Source organism: Gadus macrocephalus, chromosome 7 (assembly GCF_031168955.1).
Source record: "Gadus macrocephalus chromosome 7, ASM3116895v1".
Lineage (NCBI taxonomy): Eukaryota > Metazoa > Chordata > Actinopteri > Gadiformes > Gadidae > Gadus > Gadus macrocephalus.
This window is the reverse complement of record NC_082388.1, coordinates 16,668,028-16,692,979: the sequence shown is the minus strand read 5'-3', so window position 1 is coordinate 16,692,979 and position 24,952 is coordinate 16,668,028. Positions and strand designations below refer to the sequence as shown.

Below are 24,952 nucleotides of genomic sequence, written 5' to 3'. Positions count from 1 at the left end.
TCGAGCAAATGCCGTATCCGATTTCTTTATGAATATGTAATGTGTGTATGTGTGCATGTTTATTTATTTGAATGAAACGAATAAGTGTAAGTTGCTTATCTTCTTATATTAGATTGGAAAATCACTTTTGTTTAAATATGAATTACTACCCATGAAAATACACGATATATACATCTATATGAATGAATATATAATTCCTAAAACATTTTCTCAAACACGCAAACACACAAACACACACACACACACACACACACACACACACACACACACACACACACACACACACACACACACACACACGCGCGCATGTGACAAAGCTTGTTTGCGTTTAACCTCTCAAACATTCACACACGGTACACAAAACACCAAACATAAACTGAAGTCATTGGAGCGTGTTAAGGGGGCGGGAGGGGGAACTTCTTGAAGTTCCTTATGTTCGCAGCGGAAATTAGCCAACAGTTAGGCTAAGATCAGATCTCAGAACCCCGGTCTCCAACCATGAAAACTTCAATTCTTACTTCTACTTTCAAAAATCATCGGTTGATGTGATAATAAGCCAGGCATCCCTGTACTGAAAAGGTAAGCCATTTTAAAGAGATTATGCGGCAATGATAATATTATAATAACCTAACAATAATGTAAAACTAATGGTCGAGGTGAATTAGTAGGACTTCTTTCTTTTAGAGCAGAATGTGAGAGTTTAACATGAACTTCACAGGAATCGGCTGCTAGAGGATGTAGTGCATAGTGTATTTCCCTGTCTTAAATGCATCTGTGTTTGTGTGTCATTCCTCACATTTGAGAGCAATGAGGTCCACTGCTGTGTAGTTCACACCTTAGAGCTGAAAATCCATACATTTGACAGGAACTTTTATAATATTGCCATTCAGTGCCTTTTCTGGGTTTTACAATTTCAATTATTTGGATTTCCACCAGAAATCATTGTCGAAACTTTGACAGTCGTAATTAAATGTACATTATTTTTTATCTTCTCTTCTAAAAATAGTAAGCTTAAAAAAAACTTGAAGCATAGTCAGCTGACAAAAAAGGGAAGGGGCAGGTCATTTATTTCACACTATACTTATGAACAGAGTCACATATGTAATAAAAGGAAATCACAATGAAATGTTTTATGAGAAAATTGTTTTGCCTATTTTTGTTTTGATTAAAGCACCAAATGGACTTTTGGCGGCTACACTTGTTGATATGGATGCTAATAGGTATACTATTGGCATCTTTGGTGATAATCCTCATCTTCTTTCTAATCAACAAGCATATAATCCGTAAAGGTATGTAGGATGCCTTACCTTTGGTGTTACAAGAGTTAATTATTAATTGAATCCCCTTTTACATGTTTATGTAATTGTCTTGCACTTACTTATCTATGTAATAACCACAACATTAAGGCATGTATATGTTCCTTTGTTATTGTTATTGATTTGTATTACACAGCAAGTGAACATCCTGTGTTTTTATTCATAAACTTTACTATTTAAGTATATTGCTGTCCTTTGGTGATTTAATAAATGGTCTCAAGCTTGTTCTTCCAAATTGTGTCATGTCATGCAGCTGTGCCTTTTCCTCTTTCTGAAATGACCTTAATGCAAAATGAAAATACATTTTGAGATGAGCAGCAACCATACCTTTTAAAGTATTTTTCTACCTGTATATTTAACTTTAAAGAAAGTCTTTGTGATTATTTCATCAATTTTTTTCTTTGCTTTTCTAGGTCCATCTAAAGGATATTTCGAACCCTGCAATCCCCCTGTACTGAATGTCGAGTAAGATATGCATAAGTTCTCATATCACTTATCCTCTTCTATAAATGCCCCTTCTGTCATCGTCTTCTGTTTTTAAGAAGCTGCTTTGTCTTACAATGAACCCTCCTTGTCCCCTTAACCCCAACTTATTGATGATGGTTGACCGCTGAGGTGTCTTTTGCAGTGCTAGGCCTGGTTCGCCTCCGGGAGTTAGGGGTGGGATGTCAGGGGCGCAGGGTATGGCGAATTGGTTTAGTCAGGGCATAGCATCCTGCAGGTGCCCTTTTATTTTGTAGTGTCTTTCAGACTTGTTGACTATACGACTTCCAGCATGTGTTATATAGGTCAACTTTTTTTATTCTTGTTTCATTATTTGGCCATTTCTTATTTATGCATTTATTTATGTGTATGTATTTTAAATAAATGATGTTACGGTTTACACTAACAGAATTTAGGTAAACTTGCTGTCATGTGCATGAACATTGTGAACCTATATCTAACGATTTATTTAGGGTAAAATATCATTTTGAGATATAGTCAGTAATAACACAATTCTCTTAATCTTAAGAAAACTTGCAAAGTAAAGACTTAAGTTTGAAATCAAGCAATCCATCATTATGTTTGAATGCTTATACATACTAATGCCCTCTTTTCTGCATTTCCAGAAACAACATATATGTATCAAAGAAGCTGGAAGAGGTTGTGCCTCCCTTACCACCGAGGACTCAGTTTGATAGTGGTAAGAACTGGCATTTCATCTTGAGGGAAAGGCCTTCGAAAATTATGAATATGGATTATTTTATAACAGTTTTTTATTTTTTTGTAAGCTGTATCTTCTTTGTCCTATCATACTGCTTCCATGTTATCACATTGAAATATATTATTTAAATGTTGGAGATACTTATTTTTATATAAACAGCTTCAGTACCTATACTTTGGCCTTTTATAGTTTGTCTTTTTTGTATTTTAGATAGTTACGAGAGCATCACAGAACTGCCCGAGTATATTAAGGTGGACGAAGAAGAGGCAATGGTTCTTCCACCACCGACAAAGACAACTCAAAGCTGTCCTTCAGTTGACTTGTCTATGGAGGACTACGACGATATTGGGGAGGAAAACCACAACCAGGGAGAAGATTATGATGACGTAGGATAATTTAGAGGGAAGACATGGATGTGATTTCGATTATGAAGGAGTTCGTACAGAATGTTTGTATCAACGTTTATTTAATAGCCTACCTAGATCTGTGCGTAACTAAGGGAGTGCTTTAAATTAAGGCATTGATTGAGTAAAGCCAATATTGCCATTGACTCCCTTTTTTTACCCTTTCAAAATGCTCAACGTATGAATAAGCCTACTGCATTAAGGTCTATCATGAGTTTGTGTTGCAGCACATTTGAATGTACCGTATATGAGCAGCAGCTTTAAATATATCATTTAAAGCTTTTTTGTCGATTCTGCTGTGGCTCACACATATGAATAGCAACAATTTCCTCTGTAGCCTACTTCATTAAAATAAAAGCTGCTTTAGGAAATGCGTTTGTTCTATTGTTCTATTGCATCACATTGATAGATATCATTTAATGTGTGGAGACATGTGAATTTACACATGATCACGAACGCTGCCCTAAAGGATTGATGGATGGATGAGCAGATGAATGGAGAGATAGTGATACTAATTGACAGATATTATTTTGTTAATTAATTAGATACAATTTAAATGTGTGATGTGAACACACTTGTGATAAAGTCTATGCTGCCCTAAAGGAAGGCAATTAAATAACATCTGGATAGGTTCATTTAGTTAACTCATTGAGCACAGAGGAAAGGTATTCCTATGAGTAACTTTAATTGGGAACCATTGACTGTAAAAACCAACAAAAGAGTCATAAACACACAGCAGGCTCGCTTGTTATCAGAGGTTTTAGTTCCACTGGTTACATTCCTGCAACTTCGCTTAAACGTCATACCGATCCTCCATCTAGCAATGCCATTAAAAGTATCATTTTTCACGTCAGTCCTCTCATTCGTTTCGATTCCGAATGTCTGGCTTGCGTGTGTCAAAAAAGACCCTTGTTTTGACAAAACGTATACAGAAAAAACCGCTCAAGACGGAAGTGCATATGGAACCGGATGCTGCACGGACACTAGTGGGAGCTGTCTCTCAGGTTTCTGATGGGGTTGCCAGTCTCTCAGATAGTCTACGGTCGGAGCACACTTCGCATTCCGACGTGAACGAAATGTAACCGAGCGGGCTTATGTTTCAAATCGTCCGAAACGCAGGGAAGAAATACAATGTCCAACCTAAAGGAAGCAAACTCTTGCCCTGACGGCTACAGGGCTCTGAGCACCAGCGAACTCCGAGAGCTTCTACAAAATGAGGACAAAATGGACCAAATCATTAATCTCAATGAAAAGGTATCGTTTATTCTCCTCTGTCCTCTCTTTTAACTAAAAAAAACTGAAACGTGTTGTTCGTGATTCCAGGTAACGTTAAAGTGTGTGATTCATTCTTAACGGATTCTATGGACACATTGCTGTAGTGTGCATTTGATATGGCCAGTGCCAAAAATGGATGTTAATATCCCTTCTCCACATGATGCGATGTGCAATGTGTGTACATCAATGTGTGGCTCGTCCAATGGGCGTTTGAGTGGCGATCCGTTTCATTCTGTGCATCTTTTTTGCCATCGTTATTGTCTGTGTGAATAAGAACGTTTCGCCCGGGATTTTAACTGTTTGCATGTGTGTGCTCTAACAACAATCTTATAGGAAGCACAGGCTATCCCGCCACTGTGTGTGTGTGTGTGTGTGTGTGTGTGTGTGTGTGTGTGTGTGTGTACGCGCACCTTCCATCAAAGTTACATTTGAGTATACTGCCTTTGTAAATGTTACAGAGAGCCGTTGGATCTCAGTGCACGTATGAATACAAACGAGCATCCAACGCATACCAAAAGAGACGTCATTCGTATACAATGACTACAGTATATGCCGATTGTCAATTGTGCAAAAACGCCTACACCATATAACTGGTTTGAGTAATGTAGTGGGATTTAAAGGTAAACGCATCACACACCACATCCCCTGTTATGGGGGTCTCTGGGTCATCTAACACATTCTTAAAGGCACCTGCGGTTGGTCGCTGACTCACAGCATTGTCCTATAGCATTTCCCAACCCCCTGCTTTTCACATGGATAACCTTGATAGTAACTTTCTCTAAAACCCATTGGACTGGTTCTGGTGGAGTCTTCATTTTAGGTTCTACCTTGTCCCTTGTCCACACCCGCTGTATCTGTATGTGAAGATGTCAGCCGGTTCACTGACAACTTCTTCAGTGTCCTCCACAGGCCCTTCAAATCGGTCAAACTTTCCAGTGAAACCATGGATTCCCCCTTCGGGGAGTGGATCCCCGAATCCCACTAGCCTCGCAAGGAGCCATGTGTCTCCAGAAGGTGGTTTGAGGTTGCACAGACCTAATAAGCCTGGGATCTCAGTGAGGACAATATATATTTGAGCTTTCAAAGGTGGAGCAGCAAAATACCAGTTTACCAAATTGAATGTGGTCAAACATGTCCTCCCGGGGAAGACAACAGTGGGGTTGTTCTCTTCGCCGGGAGGGTAGACTTGCTGACGTTGTTGTCTCCTTAAATGCATAGTGCTCCCTGGATGTCTGGTCCGTGATGGTGAATCATTGTGATTGAACTTTTTAGTACCCCAAATGTCAAATGCAAGCTCTAGCAGAAGGCATAATTTGACCGAACACATTCGAAATGGGACAAAGAAAGGCGTGGAATGGAAGGGTCACAATCGGTTCATGGTGAGGGGTGCTTATTCTTTCTTTTTAAATTACAGCTCTCAACTGTCTAAAGGTGATCCGTCATCATTTGCAGAGTCGCAGGAAGATAACTTATTCTGTGCTGTGTGCCCCCAGGATGTTCCCTTTTTTCTTTCTTTGATTACATTATTTTCTCTATCATACATTTACAAAAAAACCTTTGTTTGAATATGGGTTAAACGGACCCGGGTGTTCTGTGACCGACGGGCATTTGTTACACGCCACGTGGAGACGAGCGGTACATTCATAAAGCATCCTGCAGCTCTCTCTGGATAAGGAGAATGCAGCAGTGGCAAGCATTCTGGCGTACAGCATGACCAAGGTCGTAAAATGATAAGGGGAAATTGATTGGGGTTCTTGGTGGGGGGGGATGGGGGGGGCAATGGAACAAAGACACTTTGTGTGGGCTTAATGGAGTGCTGCAGAGAGAATAATATGGTGTTGTGGTCAGGAGAGGGGACCTGCTGTATTATCAAAGGCCAAGTGTGGTCAATGAAGCCGCATGTCGATTCCATGACTCATCGCAAGGTCATGCAGCAAGAAATGCAATGCCTTGATCGAATATATGGGAGATACATAGGCTCACATTTATGAGTGTATTTCTTCTTCCTTTTTCTTTTTCATAATGGGTTGGTTGCTCAAGTAGCTGATGACATGGTGTGGTCACTGCAGAGAAAATGCCCCTTTTGGGCTCTGAAGACAGGCACTGTCTGGAAAGAAGGATATGGCAAGAAGTGTCTGACTCTGCAGAATTGATGGAACAGAGACAGACCAATAAAATCCCAGAAGGGAGCTTTGGAGTTATGTTCTTTCTGAAAGTGACAGTCGGGCCCACTCGTGTGCTGGGGCCTGGGGGCTTAAAAGAATCCCCCCCTTGATGCTGTTTCCTGTTGAGATGTAGAAAAGCTTGGCTCCACTTCAAGGTCAATGTCGTTTAGTTTGGGAATTCATTGTTTTGTCTGCGTTTCCTTCTGATCTACTACAATCCTGTCAATGTGTGGGGCAGCGGATAACCTTTTCTTTGTAGGCCTTTTTTTTTTTTCAATTACAAGCTGGTGAGCTCTGAAGCCAGACTTTGGTAAGAATAAAGTGCACTGAGATCCCCATAAAATCAGCTCTGATGGATCTTCATTGAGACATAGTGTTTGTTCTCTTTCATGCCGGGGCCAGACAATGCATCACGTATGCAATGCAATATTAGTCACCACGATTCATAAAGACCTCCTCGGACCCTCTTAAAGGAATGCCGTTAGAACGGAAGTCTAGTATAATTCCATTTTTGTTTGATGTTCTGCGTCAAAACCGACACCCCGGCATGCTCTGACAAATGAAGCGCTCCCCGCTCTATGCTGTTTTGTTCCGCGGTGCGAGCCGTGAGATCTGCTGTGAGTGAAGCAGCTGTCAGACGTGCACGCCGTGCCTTTTGTGCACGGGCCCCACTACGCTCGTACACGCAGAGTGTGGGAAGTGAGCTAAGTATGCGGCGGCTTCCTCCCGTGATCACGGTGCATGGAAGACACCAGGCAAGATGGGACAGATGCATCCTGGGACGGGGCCGGTGTCCTCCTGTCGGAAGGATCAGACGTGCTCAAACCAGCACCAACAACGTGTTACGGGACATCCCCCCCCATCCAGTGAAGAAGCCCCTTGTTGCGTTTTTTTGCTTTTTATCTGAGTGGACAGGAGGTTTTCCTCTGTTGTCATCTTCGTAGCGGTTTAAAGAGCTTCGCTTGCTTGGCCCGAGCTGTTGGTTTTAGTCCCAGTGATTTGACGTGGCAGCGCTGTCAGTACTGCGAGGCGCTGGGCTTTCTGCAGGGTGTAACTGCAGCATGGTCGCTTTTTAAATGAGCTCTTGTGCACTCTGATGTTTCTCTACTGATCCAGAAGGAGCAGAGCCTGCCTAATTGTTTATTGCATTCATTTAGTTCAGAACTTGAATGGAATACATATTACAGACCAAATCGAACAAGGGAATAATGTTTGGGTCAACTAGCCACATTATATTCTAAATCCTACTTTCGTTTTCTGGTTGAAGTGTTATATTATGAAGCAAGGACATGAGAGAAAATATATGTATTAGCAGCATAGCCTGTGCAAATGAGTACTGCTCAGGGGTATATGCTTTGCTTCTTTGAGCCTAATTAATGCATATATGAAAGGTCATTTCATAAGACTAAATACAGAATTAATCTTGCATTTATAATTACTTTGCTATTGCTGTGATATCTATGTACTTTAGCTTTATGTCGAATACTTTATCCTTTTTCAAAAAAATACATTGTAGCTCTGACTGTGAAGCATGGATCTCTGTGCAATTCATCACGGACAATTTCACTGATGGCGCTGACACTTAGTGAAATGTAGATGAAAAAAGTACACGCAAGGACTCAAAGTACCGTTTGTTTTAATAACCAATCCATTTCAATCATTTCACAATACAGGTTACTGGTAGACCATCGGTCATGTAACATAAAGATACCTGAATCCCCCCCCAAAAAATCCATGACGTCGGAAAGACATCGGACAACCCATTTCATTTTTGGTCAAAGCCTCTTAAGGGATCTCCTCTTGGCTTTCTACAGCGAACACAATGATGAGCTCGCCCTCCGCCTTCCTCCAGTTTCAGGAACTGCAGCTGCAGAGAGAGTCCCTGCTCGCCTCCAACCGGGGGCTGGCCGAGGAGAGCCTGGCCCGCCGGCCGCCGCTCAACACCGGCAAGCTCCAGCTGGCCGAGAAGTACCGCCAGCTCTCCGACCTGACCACCGTGTGCCGGGAGAAACGGAAGCAGCTGGGTAAGCAAGAAGCGCCGAGGAGCAACCTCGGAGAGGGTTTGCATGAGGCTGATTTGTTTGAGTGGCATGGCGGCAGATTAGTTGGAACGCCTCTGGGTTCGCATGGGGATTTCAAGGATCATCCATTAAAAGGATCAAGTACATTTGATCAGTGTGGCTGACAGCCTGTGGTGAAAAGGTTCATTCCTTACAACACCTTGACTGCATACACTTCTTGGTGCTTTAATGGGTTTTTATCCATACCCAGACCCAAGACGTACTCAATATTAAGCGGACCTGTGGCTGCATCCGTTTAAACTCCCGACCCTGGCAGGTGAGAACCAGTGGGCTTGGACTGTAGACCTCTGTCTGCACCTGTGCAGACAGAGAAGCCCACCTATTGGGATCCAACAGGGAGATTAGTGCGTCTGTAGGGAGAAAAGGCCTTACTGGCTCATTATCTTTTCAACTCGACCGTTTTAATTCGCCAAATGCAAACCGTCTTCTCGGTTCCGTTTTTTTAAGCTCTTGGATTCTGTCTCCAGTGACCACTTGGCACATGAGAGGAGCTTGGATGAAATACCACCTTTTTTTTTGGCTTGAATCTCATGCAATGGTAGAAGTAATTAGGCAGCCGATATCCCCCGAGTAGCTGGCATTATCTCACAGCCTAATTGCCATTAAGATATAAAAGCCTTTTAGCTGTGAATTTTGAAAAAGAGACTTTCACATTTCCTATTTATTTTTTCCCATTTTTGCCCTGCATTCTTGTATGCTTGAGGGGGATTATATTATGGTGGATATGGGTAGTGACCATACCGCACACAAGAAAGGGACCCCACTGCCCCTCGTTGTTTCGCCCCTGTCTTTATTTCCCTGTAAGCCCAATTCTCAGTTCATCGCCACCCCACAGCCCATTGTACTTATCCTCAAAACTGGACAAGGGGCACATTGACTTTTTATTAACTCTACTGGCTCTCTCTCTCGTCTCCTTTCCCAACATTGAAACCTTGACATTTGAAAAGGCCCGTCTCGTCTCCCAGCTAGCCTCCCTGCTAGTTTCTTCATTAAAAGCCAATGAATGAGGCGGCGGTGGTTGCAGTGGGTTTCTCTTCAGTGTTTGCTTCAGTTACACATTTTTTTCCCCCAGTGAGACGCGGCTCTCCAACTGCTCAGAGTAAGCCTCAGCATAGCTTTGACTGGCGGTCATGGGAACGTATCGGATGCCAGTGGGGAGTTTGCAGAAGTCGTCAAGGAATTTGTTGCAAGAGTAGAAAAGAGCCAGGGGGGGGCTGGAAGAGGGGTTTGTCTTTGTTTAGTCAAGTCATGCTTGGGGACCGGGGAGCAACGTCCAGTAAGTCTTGTTGTACTAAGACTGGGGTGATGTGGGCAAACTGTGTTGATACAGTATGCTGGTTTGGTCTTCTGCAACCCTCGCACATCAGGAACATAAAGGACCACACGTGTTGGCAGCCTCGTTACATTTCTGGTATTAAACGGCAGACTCTTCAGACGGCGGTGCATTAGCAGCAGATGCCTTTTTCCATGAACTTGTTTGAAAAAAAAAATGAGCGGGATAAATCCTACCTCATACAAAGAAAAACTGCTTGTTAATCCGCCGCTTTGATCTTGGCCGTTTTTCATGTTGTTTTTCCTATCTTTTCAACGCATTCTTGGATGGCGCTCTTCGAGTTCAAGCTGACCCTTTTTAAAGTGTCTATTTTTTTTTCTGAATCAATTCCTCAGTGCCGCAGCAGCTGCTGCTGTCCAGCGATGGAAGTTGGGTGGAATGTCAAACTTCCTGTGACACACACAAAAAAAAAAAGCCTTCCACCCCTTGCTCTCCTGCTCCACACACGCCCGCACCCAACCCGTGAGCACATACATGGCCCATGCACTCCCCCCAGCGAAGAAGGCTGGTGTTCCTCCTCTGAACATCTGACTCTGGTTTGGCGCAGCATGGCCGCGCGGAGCACGGGCTCGTCATATTTCTCCAGGCTATTCATTCCAGCGGAGAGACGTGTAGTCGATGATGTGGCATGAAGGCAGACCACGGTTTTGGCCCGATGGAGCCAGCTGGTCAGCTAGGTTATTGAGAGTAAAACGTGAACCCCCCCCCCCCCCCTCACACACACATACACACGCAAGCACACCATCCCACCATCCCGTTACTCCCCCTTCTTTCTTTCCCCCCCTGCTCTCAAGTGTGAAAAGTGTGAAACAGATTTACATTCCTGAGTAATGGAATCATTCCAGGCGAGTTTTAGCGTTATCTTTCTCCGTACTGTTGTTGCTGCGCCTAAGCTCCACTGATGCATACCCCTCTGGGTGTCCCCGTTTCCCCCAAGAAAATGATTATCTGATCTCCCTAGTCTATGGTTACATCTGTGGAGCAGTAGCGGTTTCCTTCTGGTGGATATGGTCATTCAGTTTTCGAACATTAACGGTTCTGGACTTGTTATGTTGAGTCATTCCTACTTGTTTTAAGAACATTTACTCTTAATGCTGACACGTGGTGGTTGCGCTACATCGGTCCCCCACTGGATTTTCTACCGTTGACTCATATTATAAAGTGGCCTTAAATCAATAAGGGGCAGTCCTCTTCCCTAAGCCCTCATCTAATGCACAAAACAACTAGGGCTATTTCCCTAAAACCCTAGGTTGCAGCAGTGGCCTCGTGGCGATATATTGGTTTTATGGTTACTCTCATTGGAGCGTTGATGTTAATTCAATATATTGAATTTGAAGGAATGGAGGGGAGGAACACTAGGTTCTGCAGCTCGAGCGTTTGGAGCTGAGCGGTCGACGAGGATGATAACACCCCAGTGTGGAGTACGACTGTGCTTATTACGCCGTCTTCAGTCTGACAGCGTCGACGCTGGGTGTGGTGTTCGCACTAGGATTATGGTTGATTTCACCTCACAAAGGCAACTGTAACCGTTAGGCAAGACTTTTATGCTCAACTTCCCTGGGTATTCAACCAACACATTTGTCAGCCGGGGAACAAAGGACTCCCCTCAGCCATTTTAATCCCTTCAAAAAGGGGAACATTGGTTCTATCAGGAAGCAGCAGCCACAAAGTTATTTTCTTTATTGTCTCATTGAATCATTACTGGTGAATGGCGGCTTTTGTACATGAACATTAAAAAAAACCTGTGAGGTCCATGGACTTTCCAGATTGTCGTTTTTATGAGGTAATTTCAACCCAACGATTTTTGGGCCCCCATTCACATTTTCTGCTTTGTTCAACAACCAGAGTGCAGGACTACTTTTGGCTAATGAAATGTCTAATACTACAGTAGCATCACCATCACCCCGCATCAAACAAAAGGAGAAAGCCTTTTCAGTTTCGGGGGCATTTCATGTCTACAGCGGCTGCTGTGCATGCATGTGTTAAAGTCCTCCTATACTGCCCAATGATTGCCTCCAAGTTATATAAACATAGTGTATGTTTCTCATAACTATGTGTTCATTCCATTATTGTGTCAGCACTGCCATAAGTCCCTTTATGTATGGCTGAAGGGGGGCCTTTATTGTGCACACCACACGCACTGCACAATACCCATGGACTAGGCGCACACCTTTTACGCAATGAAATGTGGTTGAGCATACGGTTAATTTTGGGGGAAGTGTTCCCATTCAGTGTTATTTCGCTGGGAAATTTGACTGAAATGTGTGTGGTGGCACATTTCATATTCCCTTACCCACCTTTAATACATACAACGGTGCGTTTTCAATTATTCATACAAGTCTGGATTGGAACATAATGGTTCACAAAATTAAGTATTGTATTGTCGTGAGATGCCAAGATGCTGAATTTATTTGCAAGTTAAACAGGACATGACGGCAGGAAAAATGTCGGCGGTATCTGATTCAAATTGATTATATCTGAAATTGACGAAACACACTCAGCATTTAGATTAGTGGGGGCAGAAACATTTGAAGATATTATTGGTTGAGGTGCGGATTCTCCTTGAGAGCATATGTGAACTGCATCACAAAATTGTCTTTGCTGCGGTTGCATGGATTTTCTGTTTTATGTCAAATGGTTGATTTTCTTTGTGTACATTGTTGAACAGGTGAATAATATATGGTTATGGAAATGAGCTAGCAAGGGGAAAACGGATCCATGGTGTCTTTTTTCAGAGAATCGTCAAAGCGGCACCATTTCCGACTGACTTTCCTTCAGTTCAGTACTTTTCAGATTTAAAATTCAGTTGGTATTTATATCCACCCTACACCACTAGCTGTGGGCCTGCCCTTCATTGGAAGAGATAACCCAGAAATAGTTCAAAGGCGACTTGGCACCATCCTATTCCACCTGCCACCCGAATTTCGGTTCATATCACGTCTGCCGTAGTTTAAAATTGTGGTGACCATTACGGTACCACTCCCCTTTGATGTTACCACGCATGCATAATTCATGATTAGACTTACCCCTCAATTACCGCTCAAATGTGGACATCAAAGACTCGTCTACAGTACGGTGACCTATTTGTGTACAGTCGGCATTCACAGGAACATCTCCCGGCTATTCTTGGCTTACACTTCCTCTGCCCCACTCTGCCAGTTAGCATTGATAAAGAGTGTTCCATGCTGACACCAACAGCTTAAGTTTACTTCTTTTTTTTTCCTTAGCTGGAAAACAAATGCTACTGTCAGTCTACAGCAGGGTCACGTTGTATTTTTTGTGGCGGACGCCCCCCCCCCCCACAATCTGTGTCCTTGCGTGGGGCTTCACGAAGCATGTTGCCTGGATACCACAGTTGTAAAGTCCTTAACTTGGAAGCAGTGCGAAACTGAGTACCTCCCATCTCGGCCTTTCCCTTGATTTCAGTCTAGCAAGGGAAATGCAATGACCCAACTAGGCAACACGTCCCCGGCTGCCTGAATGAGCCTCGACCTGTGTTTGATGCTTTTGGCTTTGCACTTCTGGTACGGTCACCTCATATCGGTCACCTCGAGTGTCGTCGTCTGCCACGAGAGCTCCGCCAAGGCCCCGCTGCACGCCACCCGACACCCCCTCAACGGGCCAGCTACACCAAACCACGCGGGCGTGACGTGCTCCTGTGCAAGGCCACACGCACACCCACTGACTCATCCGGGGGAACCGGTCACCATAGACAACAGGAGGAGTGTGTGACCACGTAGAGCAAAATGTCAGTGCGTTTCTCTTCTCGCCCGCGCTGCAGTTCGGCCCGTCAGCCCAAGGCCCCGAGGCTTATCGCACCTTATTTTCTTTTTGTAACGAGAGTTCTGATTTTTGTTTTGTTACATTTGAACGGCGTCATCATTTTCCCCATCATGTGTTTCCTCCACATAATGCGGTCTCCACGGTCCTGCCTTTCCCTGTCTCGCTTTTTTTTTTTTTCCCCGCCCTGACCGCAGCTGCGCTCGGGGCTTGTGGAGCGCAGTCTGTTCCAGCAGTCCGCTCTGTGGTGTCACCCCTCATCCCAGCGCCACTATCCTCCTAGCGCTGAGCTGTAGTCGACCACATGAGCTCCCCGGGCTGACCGAGTTATCTTTACCAATTGCCACCCTACTCCTACCCTACTCCTGCCCTACCCCGCCCCCCCAGTTATGGAAATTAGGTCACATACAGCCTCTACATACGCACGGTTTGCCTGTCTGTCAGCCCTCATTAGATCTCTAACATCAGGATCGGGGGGGGGGGGGGGGGGGGGGGGGGGGGGGTGGTCAAACCAGAGGCGATTTCATCATGCATGAGCGAACGTTGATCGTATCTACATAAGCAGAGTGAGGCCTACAAGCAAGAGGCTAGACCCCTGGAAGTGGAGTGGTGTTGGTTTATTTATTGTTGGCGGCGAGGTCTCGGAGGTCAGGTCAATCAGGGGGCAGGAGTGGGCGTGGCGCGTCTACGAAGGCTCGTTAAAAAGGGTGGCACCCTTTCGGCTTTACTTTTTTATTTTTTTGGTCTATTTATTTTGTTTACGGCCCCGTGCCCAAACTCTCAAGAGGCTACTTGCTTAGTCCACGCTGAATGCTAGGTCGCATTAGCGTCACGGCAGTGTGTGTCGTCCCCTGAGAGGCACCGCTAGGAGCGACCCACACGCACACATGTCCGCACACATCCCTGGGAGGCACGGGAGCTGTCGGTGTCATCGCAGCAGCCCGCTGGTCGCCCCTCACTGCTGAGTGAACCCTTCCCTAGCCAGCAGCGAGGAACACGACTGTCGTTCCTCGCCATCCCCTCCCCACACACGCCACACCTTTTTACCCAGCCGCATGGAGCTAATGGATTGTGACCAGTTTCTTTATGAGTGGGCCGTGTTCCCCCCCCCCCCCCCCCCCCCCCCCATTGCACTGCTGTGGAAATAAATAATTGAGAGGGGGCATGCATGTTCATGTGTTGTGTCTCGGAAATCCTCGCCTAGACAGGCTTTAGGGCGTTTTCCACTGGTTTCTTTTGTTTCATCGAAAACACAGGATGTCTCCTGTTTGAGGATACAACCAGACAATGTGTACATCAAAGTCAAGAGTGAGAAAGACGGATAAAGGAGTGAAAAAATAAGTTGGATGTGAGAAACACGTGGTCTGTGAAAGAAGTACCTAATATATGCAACTGTTGACCTAGAACTTTTCTTATTATCATCTCTATTCTTTTCCCATCCATTGGACCGTTTGGCTTTGCATTATTATTTTTTTGCCTCGACCCCTCCACAACTTGCATCAAGACAAATACGACCAAGCCGCCCCGCCCCCTCTCCCCCCTCCCTATCCCATGTTATCAGATGAATCAGTGGTCTCTCTCTTTGTCCTGGCAGAGACCCATGGGCCCAGGAGCAGCCCCCAGGCGGCCCAGACCCTGCTGCGGGAAGAGGTGGCGCAGGCCGAGGAGCAATCGGAGGTGAAGGATTCAACACAAAAAACTGTCCTACAGATGTTATGCACATGTGATTACAGTCCGTTTACATATCCGTTATTCATATTTGTTTGACAGAGTATTATATCCGACAATATTTAGGTATTCAAAACGGACTTGAAGCGGTTTCCCGTTTGAGGTCTGGAGGCATTTGTTATGATAACTTCCTAGAAGTGGTACTGATGCAGAACACTGTTTACAAGCTCTGCCTTTGTCAACAATAAGTAACCATAAATGCCCTTTTATTGGCTCTTTACAACATAAGTGCAATGATCCAATGTGTTTGGCATAAAACTAAACATTAGAAGGCGGGCGGTATACTATAAATAATTAATCAGGGAGATAAGGCATGTAAAAAAAACAACAAGGTATAAATAATAGAGATGCATGACAGACCTACATTCGAACAGTGTGTTTAAAAGTGCGATATGGTGCTCTGTTTCAATAGCCCTGCCGCATCTGATAACATCGACCCAGCTAGCTGAAACCGTAAGATACGAGAAAACAGTGAAATACAAAACACTGTAGGCGAGAGCCGGGTAGGGATAGCATTGGGAGTTCCATTAAAACGATATTCTGCGAAACATTGATTGAGGGCTGGAAAAGAAGCTGAGTTTAACTTGGAAGGTTTGTTATCGCCCTGGAGCCTCCAGGCCCAGCTGCCCTTGTGTGTCATGCTCAAGCGCTTGATTCATAAGTGCCACAAGCAATAGCTTGAACTGTCTCTGAATGACACCTTCTTGTCCAGAGATTGATTGACACTTGACAGTGAGCACCACCATGGGGGCCCTAGCCGCAGCAGGATCACATGGGGATGCTTGAGGCGATTTACCGTGCCATTCAGTGGATATTATATCCCCATTCTTTAAAAAAGATAACAGACAAAGTTTGGCATTTTCAAGTAAGAAATAGCGAGTGCAGATTTTAAAAGGGACATCACATGAAACAGATGTTGCTTTGATGGATGGCATATCTTGCAGCGAGACAAAAATACAGGAAATGTTCCATAAACACAGAAGGCAGGTTGGTGTTGCTCTTCCCAAGGGCTTCATGTCTGTTTTACGATCATGACTTAATCCAGCAGCACCTCCACATAATCCCAATGTTGTGGATTTACATCATAACAAATCTATGTTAGGTTTATACTTGTCCAAACTAGCCCTCTTAAACTGAAGAACGCACACTGCAAATGTAGTTCTTCTTCCTATACACACACGCACCGTGTAAATGATATGCACTTGGCAGCACATACTACAGAATAATTGCATTTACTATTAAATATCAACCTCAAAGGCCATAATCCTATGATATTAAATGTGTGCTTTCATTTTAAAGCCCCCAAAAAGCCTTTAAACGGTTGGCAGTTTCCTTTAGGGTCACGTCTTTACAGGAATCGTTTGCAAAATCTGCGAGGAAATGTCTCCTGCTTTGCCAGATTCGTATTGGACCAGGGAACAAAAAAAACTCAGCTTGTGAAAATCTGGACCGAACTGGAGCCCATACTGATGTTGTTGAGCCATAGAGCTGGCATCGTGACACAGCCTAGTCAGCCCCCACCCTTATCCACACCTAATGTTTACAGAGATGGCCCAAGCAGAATTACTGTATATTTGATTGGATGCATAAAAGATGCAGTCCTTCTTTCATCCATCCATCCATATCTCTCTTCTTAATTAATATACAGTTGGCAGTCATTAAGCAAGACCCTTTTAATGCCCCTCAACTAAAAACCCTGCCAACGAAACGCTCCCGAGTGGACGTTTCCCTCAAACCAATATCTAGCAGATCTCCGGGAACACGTTCCCACAGCAAGGAATGTGGAGTCGGAACCCAAGGTAACCGCGTAACCAAAGGTTTACTTAACAGCAAACTGCTGCCATTTGATGGCAGCGGGGTGCGCTAGGAGATGTTTCTCATCATCGGGAGGGGGTTGTCCATTAGCAGAACAAGGATCAAATGCAAAAGTCTCATCAATGATGTCTCCTTATCCACTCTTGCTTCCTCACACAGCAAGTGGTTGACGGCAACAAAGACCATTATACAAGGCCTGTCACTTACAATGTGTATTAAATAAATCCTTGTTTGTCTCCTGACAGCAAAGCTGACGCCTCACCATTATTTAATTTTTTTTGTAAACCTGTTGATAGAACCAACGCTGAGCCACGTCCGGGATGCGCTTAATTGGCTCTGCTGCTCCCACGAGCTCAGAACATCTGGACAATTGTTTTGCAGATGTGTGTACAGCGTTTCCTGTTGCTCACAAAAATATGCAGGACGCAAAGCAACTGTCGATTGCCTGTTGCCGTTCCGGGGACTGAGGGGCTGGGTAAAGCAGACCGAAATCGACCGATTTCTGTCTCCGACGTGCGTGGGTCAGGCATCACGGACTATAGCACGCCACGGCGGGCTGTAACAACACAGGATGTTGCTCTGCCTCGCTCAACTGTTTTCCACATAAATCTTGTTGGATTTCTGAGACATCCCTTCCCCATGTCGAGCTTGAGCCGCTCATTAAGCTCTGGGAAATTAGTCCGGTGCGTTCTGAGGGCTCGCAGGATGTGAAGGCTGTAGCCAGGATTGGGTTGTGTTGCCTCGCCAGCAGACATGGCGGTCCTGCTGCCGACTTTTCCTTTTCTTTGTGATGATTATCATGACACTGCTTTTGGTGTCCCGGGGATTCAACCCATATACAGTCTGGGGTTTAAAGGGGCCATTTCACAAGCTGGGAGAGCTGTTTACAAGCTCGGCAGATTTGTTGAATTCATTATTTTTGTCATTTGTAATGTTAAACAGTGGTACCCTGCAAAAACGGTCTGATGGTTCAATCTAGAGGCTGATGGCATTTGTTCATTTTGGTCCCTGGGTACAGGCGATAGAAAATGTTCAAAGCGCTATCAGGTTTCAGGGCAGCGTGAGAACTCTCTCTTCATATACAGCTATGAATCCAAACCTGAAATCTTAAACAAATGTACTCTATGCTAAGGTCTTGTATGAATTGGCTTTTAGGATCACTTTTGGTTTCACTAGCATTTGCCTGGTGACCATTGTGCGTTACTTTTGTCAAGGAGACCAACATATCTCCGAAGGCAAAGGCCAAATGGCCCACACCTCCTACACCCTTTCAGTTGCACCCTGATCCTATCTGCATCACATTTCACGTGGGTTTCACCCTGGTGCTCTAGGCCCTAGACTCTAAAAGATCTGTCAATTACTAGTATCCCTTTCAGGGAGTCTCCCCGCCTCACGCCCATAGTAATCTGGGATGTGTTCCAACCTCCTGGATAACGGAGTTAGGAGGACGGTTTGCTGAATATGAACATGCAGACAGACATGCAGATGGTAGCTCTGCGTTGTAATAAACATCCTCTAGAGAGTTGACTTTTAAAATGCAACAGTGTGCATACGAATCAGGCCAATACGTGAGATGAATAGTTTTGTGGGCCCACCTCAACCCCTGTAACTTTAGCCAACTGGCGCTGTTTGAGGTAAAGACTTGACAGTGGGGTTCTGCTAGGGCAGAACCATTTGAATATTGGAGGGATTAAGGCCAAGGTTTATAGGGATCCTGGTGCAATGGAAAATGATATGTATTTAACGATTTTCATACTTTCTTAAGCCCATCTGCCTTAATATTAAAGTCTGCTTACTTGGGATCTGGGATCCTATTAATGCATTTAAACACCTTACTTCTACGATCAAAGACTTGCTAGCCTTCTTGATTTTTAGCCGTTAACGTTTTATGAAGGTTATTGAACATCACAGGCATATTTTTACATGCCAACATTTATTCAAATACATTCCTACCCTGCCAAAAGTGTGCATATTCCACTTATTTGCCTACTCTATACCAAGAGTAATGATTTACTACATTTCCCGCAAACTCCTTTTAATTACTACCTTTGGCTTTCCAAGCACATGTTGCTTGCGTCGGCCGTGTTAGACAACAGCCCGCAGGGCTAGGAGTGTAGTGTCTTGGTGTTAATGTGTTGATAAAACCTTCATCATTGTCCGTGGGAGATGGTAAATGCGAAATGAGTTATCCAACCACTTGTTTAAAGAATAAATGATTATGCACAAATTGGCCAGGAACATGATACTGAAGTATTTAATCTGTCAGTGTTGCTTGGGCCCCGTGCCAGGCCTCCCCATCCTGGGGCCACCCTCATCGACGGGCTTTCCCCCAGTCTCCCCAGACCACAGCCAGACTCACTGAAATCATAATACTCCTGAACTATGGGAGAGTTCGCCGGTTAAACCTTCCAGCCACTTATACCAAAGAGTAAAAACATTCTCACTTCCAAGGTGGTTTCACAAATCCTGTGGTCTCGTTGCGTCCGGTCGTCCCCCTCTGATGACCCCTTACTCTCCTCCACAGGAGCTGTTGGAGAGGTTCATGGAGGGCAGCGTGAACCTGGAGTCCTTCCTGGAGTCCTTCCAGAGCTCCCGGAAGACCTACCACGTCCGCCGCGCCCAGGTGGAGAAGGTCCAGGAGCTGTGCCGGGCCAAGCGGCCCTCGAGCGAGACCAAGCCCGCCCCGGCGCTCCAGAAGGCCGTGCCGGAGGTCAGGAAGGACCCCGAGACGGCCCCCCCGGAGGCCCTGGTGCGGCCCAACGGCTTCGTGGCCCAGGGGCCCCTGCGCGTCTTCCACCTGCGCTACGGCCTGACGCCCGCCATCCTGCTGCCCCACTGCCCCTCCGCCGCGCCGCGCCCCAGCCAGGCCCTCAGCCCCCAGGGCGGGGCCCCCCCGCCGCTGCACCTGGACCAGCAGCTCCCCAGCCCGGGCCAGGGCCACCTCCTCAGCCCCAGCGGCCACGGCCAGCCCGTGGGCCTGCGCGTCATCGGACAGCTGGCCGGGGGCTGGCCGGCGGCGGTGGGGGGGAGGCCCGTGCGGGTGCAGCAGCTCTACAGGCCGAGCCCCCACCCGACCGAGACCCCTTACCGGTAACCCCCCCCCACGTAGGGGAGACTTGGCTCGGAACAAAAAAAAGACCCAGACATGGGGGAAGGAGGTGAAACCGATAAAACTGTGAGCAGACCGGTCTGCCCCCCACCCCCCACCCCTCCTCTCATCCTCTCCTCTCGCGCTGGAGACTCCTCAGACCCCGGTCCTGCATCCATGACACGCCCACGGAGATGAAGAGGTGTGGTGCGGGGAGCAGGGATCCATCCCACTTTATTGCTAGAGAGAGAATGGGAAGGGAAAGCGATGCATCAAATGACGCCCGATTGGGAGTTTTAGAGAATCTTATTTTTAATCATGTCACCATTTGAGCGTGACGTTGGGTTAAGAAGCACAGCTACGGCGGGCATTATGGTTGTAATAGTTGGTTGGGAGACGCCAACGTCCATGTGGCTTCACCAAACCATAATGCAATTGTCATCAGACAAACTGCCATTGTTGTTCATTTGTCTTACACTCCTTATTACAAAATGGGTAAAGATACAGTTGTCTAAATTAAGGTTTCAATTGAGAAAATGTTTGTATTTATAGCAGATGGTATTTATTGTTAACCTGATATAGGGCGTGTACGGTGATATTCTTTGGCCAGCGATGTATGCAGCATCACTTTTTATCCTTTTGAGACTGCCTTCCAAAGAGATTTTTTTTTCTTTCTTGTCCAATGTAGATTAATACCACAAATGCAACACTAGAGGAGTACCCCAAAATAGTCTGCCATTGGCTTTTTGATGAACGGTGCTGGGTAACACGTCTGTAAGGGAGTGATTTTATTTATTCATGTAAATCCTATTTTAAATGCTTGGCTTCAAAGATTCTTGTGTACCGTGGTAAACATGAAGCAGCATTTTTTTCTGTTGTTAAATGTTTAGTCTTTCAGTGTTTCCAGACCCTGAAATGTGTCTGTGTATCATTGCAGTGAGGGTGCCGTTATTTCAAAAGCCTTATGTTGTGATTTATAAGAAAGCATCTCAAGAATAGGAAAGCATTTCAAGTCAATCTTCGGTTCAAGTATTTTATTTTGAAAGGGAATGCATCCGAGTGCAGTTGTGGCGGTTACTTGTACTCATCTCCATATAGGATCCAGTTAGTTTTTTACAATTTTTCTTTCTGAAATATTTAACTCTGAATGCATGTCTGTACTATAGAAGACCAGGAATCTGGTCTGCTATACGTCAAGAAAAATAATTGCCTTGTGCAGGTCAGGAATCGAACCAAACATTGCCATGTTGTTGTCCACTCAGGGTCATTTACAAAAAAACGAAACAAATGTATTTTTTCCTATGCATTTCGTTTGAATGATGTATCATGCGTTTGCTCCTACCAAGCCCTGTAGCACACTGAGACCCAGGTTAAAGGGTTGAATTGTGCCCAGGGAGGGTCATTCATGCTTGTGCATGCCCGTGTTTGCCTCAAATAATTTGATGTAAAAGTGTTTGTTTTTTTGTTTCTTTTTTAATACAGGGATTGACTGCTACAATTCAAAACTTTAATCGGCCTTTCATTTCATAAATCTTTTCTGGGGGGGAGATAATCTTTTTTTGGACTGAACTTGTTAATTCAATACAATACAACGTCCTCAATTGACTTGACCTAACTTGACTGATGGTTCTCAAATGGATGATTGTTTTGAAGCTGGTGGCCATTACAGTGATGTTTGTGGGGACATCTTTTCACAACGGCCCAGTCCAAGAAAGCCCACCGTACGTGTCATATCAAGAATCGGCTATTCCCAGCAGCCTCCTGATAGGGCCTGAAATACATTGATAATACGCTCTCCGTCCAAATAACCAGATGCTATACACTTGACGTCTCTGTCAATTGGCAACACCGTCGCGTGTTCTTAGTGTGAGTGCCGGCGCTGATGTGAGACGAATACGCACCGTGTCAGAGCATATCAGTGTTGCCCACGAGTGACGACAAGCTAATAATATTCCTGTCCAGCCAGATATGGATGGCAGCGGTCGTGTTCCCCCCCCGTGTGTGTGTGTGTGTGTGTGTGTGTGTGTGTGTGTGTGTGTGTGTGTGTGTGTGTGTGTGTGTGTGTGTGTGTGTGTGTGTGTGTGTGTGTGTGTGTGTGTGTGTGTGTGTGTGTGTGTGTGTGTGTGTGTGTGTGTGTGTGTGGCCCCCCCCATGGCAGCTAAACTATGTGCATCTGTGTAGTGCCCCCTAAGCAGGACCCTTCTGAATTTGACCTCCCGGGCCTCTGAGGATAAATGTTGCTGCAAAGTGGGTACTGACATGATGACATGGATGGTGACGGCCTGGAAAAGACCTGAGCCTTCACCCAGCCAGCGCACGCCATTATACAGCTAATGGAACATTTGATATTCAGCTGAATTATTTGGGTTATTTTTTTTATGATGGAGAAAATGTTGGGGTTTTGTTCTTGCCTACTTTCGGTCACGCAACAAGTAACAGATGTCGGTACTCTACAATCAGGAAAACTGGTCCAAACTAGTTCATATAAGAGTAGCATTTCCCCCGTTGTTAAAGTAATGGTAGTCGATTAAATCCAAAATATTAAACATACTACTTTTCACCCTGTAGTGGTTCAGTGACTGAAGTTATATTTTATGTTTTTCAAATGGGTTATCACTATACTTAGTGTGATAATGTAAAACCATTGTCCCTGTTAATGGTGATAAAACAAAATAATGAAAGAAATGCAGCTGTTGTAACCCTAACTCTGTTTGAGTGGGGGATGGTTCAGTTATACTTCATCATAGTCTGAAAGACCAGCTCTATTATAGGCTTAGTGTAGCCTATGCACATTTCATTTAGCAGGTCTTCAGCAACTAGGAGATTAGTATAATGGCAAAAGGACCACTTGTTTGACCTATTTGCTTTCTCACTTGTCCTGGGTCATGGATGCATATGTTTGTGTGTATGCATTTCATTGCATGTATATGCAAATGCATATTGTGTATTCATGTATTTGATCTAGTTTGATCTAAGTATATTAATAATGAAGTATTTAAGGACAAGAGCACTTGGTAGCTATGAATTCTCTGACTGCTATGTGATGTGAATGTGGTGTAACGAAGACCACTGCCCACGTGATTTGGTCATGGTTACCTTCCGGCTGTTGTAATGAAGGTGACGTTATCCAAGTATCAAAACAAAATTTAAAACACACATGAATGAGATGATCAATTCTCTGGAATCCCCTTGATGATATAAGATAAACTATGCAATGTGGGCCAAAAATAGTCCTCATCCAAAGAGAGAATACTTTCAAGTGCTTCAACTAATTGAGTCATTTGTTTTTGCCATACGATGGCTGCACAAATATAGTTACAGCTAAAGAAAGCAAAGTTATCTCTTGTGACATCAACCAACATGTGTTCTTTACACTAGATCCTAATTCTCCATTTTTTTCAGTATCTTTGCTCAGTGCTTCTGGTTTGGCCTTACAGAGATCAAAGAATGACTTGTTTTGTTCTCTTTCAATTGCTTTTGTCCTTTATTGACAAGTTAAAACACATCTTGCTTTGCCTTAGGCCTATTTTAAAGAGGAAACGTCTCGGAGGCTGCGGGGGTACGTTCATGTGCATGCTTATGAATTGTTCAGGCATTCTCTGCATACAACCATAAGAATTACATTAAAGTATCAGCAAGATAATAGAGGAAATATGAAATCAAGTGGAGAAAAACCTTGTTGCTGTGCATTCAGCTACACTCTTTGCAACATTTAAGTGACCTTATGAAATGTGTTTACATGTGAAATAACCTTTTTTTTCTTCCATAGAAGCACACGTCAATAAAATGCATTGTCAAAGTGATGATCGTAGTCAATGTGAATGGCTGTGAATAAAATTAACATAAACCCTCTCCATCTCCTTTTCTGTGTGAGAGGGGGGATGAAGATATTGCAGCTTAAACCAGAGACTTCCCTTTCAAATCAAATAGATGGTGTTTAATATTCATTGTTGTGTGGATCCAGTCATGAAATGGTATTTGATCAGCATAAGGAGAAATACAAATGTTTTGAAAATCCTTGATGGAGTTGACCCAATAATGTTTTTTGCAAGATGAATGAGGCATGCTATAAATGAGGCACACTATAATTATCTCATTGAAGGCTGCATTTTGAATCCCAACCATATAAAACAGTTTCCATAAATACATGTTTTTACCAATTAATCTAAGCCTATTGGGTCAGGATGCCATGGACCAATAATTCTACTCAGTTATCATTTTTTACACTCAAAGGTGTGATATATCGAAACATATGTCTTAATGGACAACGGTATCCAACCATTACATTAAGTCCATGTTTATGAAGAGATGCCTATTGGTCGCCTTCATTGTATGAATTAAATTGCTATTATAGTCTAAAACAGCTTTCTAGAGGTCAAAGTGTTCCCTCTAGTGGCCAAATAGTTATTCATGGTCATTTAAATATTTTACTCACAATATGATGTTATTATCTACTTTGATTAGGCTAGAATGGGACCGTTGCACTTCATACCGATGGTTTTCACAGTTTTTGCAAATCCCCTTCACCTGGTTTGTTGTCTGTTTCGTTGCCAGTTTCTTCTACCTCCGCCTTTTCTTGTAAAATAAATTCTGTCACAAAGACACACAAAGTCACCTTTCGTGGCCTGCCGTCGTTGGTAAGCGGCGGGATGCACTGGAAACATCCAATAGGAAGTTAAGGTTACCCCACTAGGGGGCCCTGGGGCCATATGGCTACACAATAGTAGGGTATTATTAAACCTCAGCCAATTATCCTATGATGG

General features: G+C 44.4%; 1 protein-coding gene across 2 annotated transcripts; it reads left to right on the top strand.

Moving 5' to 3' along the window:
- Nucleotides 1-261: 261 nt before the first annotated feature.
- Nucleotides 262-24,041, top strand: vps37d (VPS37D subunit of ESCRT-I). 2 transcript variants are annotated; one of them, XM_060057011.1, is made up of 9 exons: nucleotides 280-579; nucleotides 1,172-1,289; nucleotides 1,730-1,781; nucleotides 2,426-2,499; nucleotides 2,731-4,178; nucleotides 8,217-8,388; nucleotides 15,153-15,235; nucleotides 19,626-22,967; nucleotides 23,032-24,041. In XM_060057011.1, exons 5-8 carry the CDS (start codon nucleotides 4,056-4,058, stop codon nucleotides 20,193-20,195), a joined length of 948 nt encoding a protein of 315 aa, XP_059912994.1. In that variant the 5' UTR covers nucleotides 280-579; nucleotides 1,172-1,289; nucleotides 1,730-1,781; nucleotides 2,426-2,499; nucleotides 2,731-4,055; the 3' UTR covers nucleotides 20,196-22,967; nucleotides 23,032-24,041. The 2 variants fall into 2 exon arrangements, with proteins under 2 accessions (XP_059912995.1, XP_059912994.1); XM_060057012.1 differs by lacking the exon at nucleotides 1,172-1,289 and having other exon boundaries at nucleotides 262-579.
- Nucleotides 24,042-24,952: the final 911 nt, after the last annotated feature.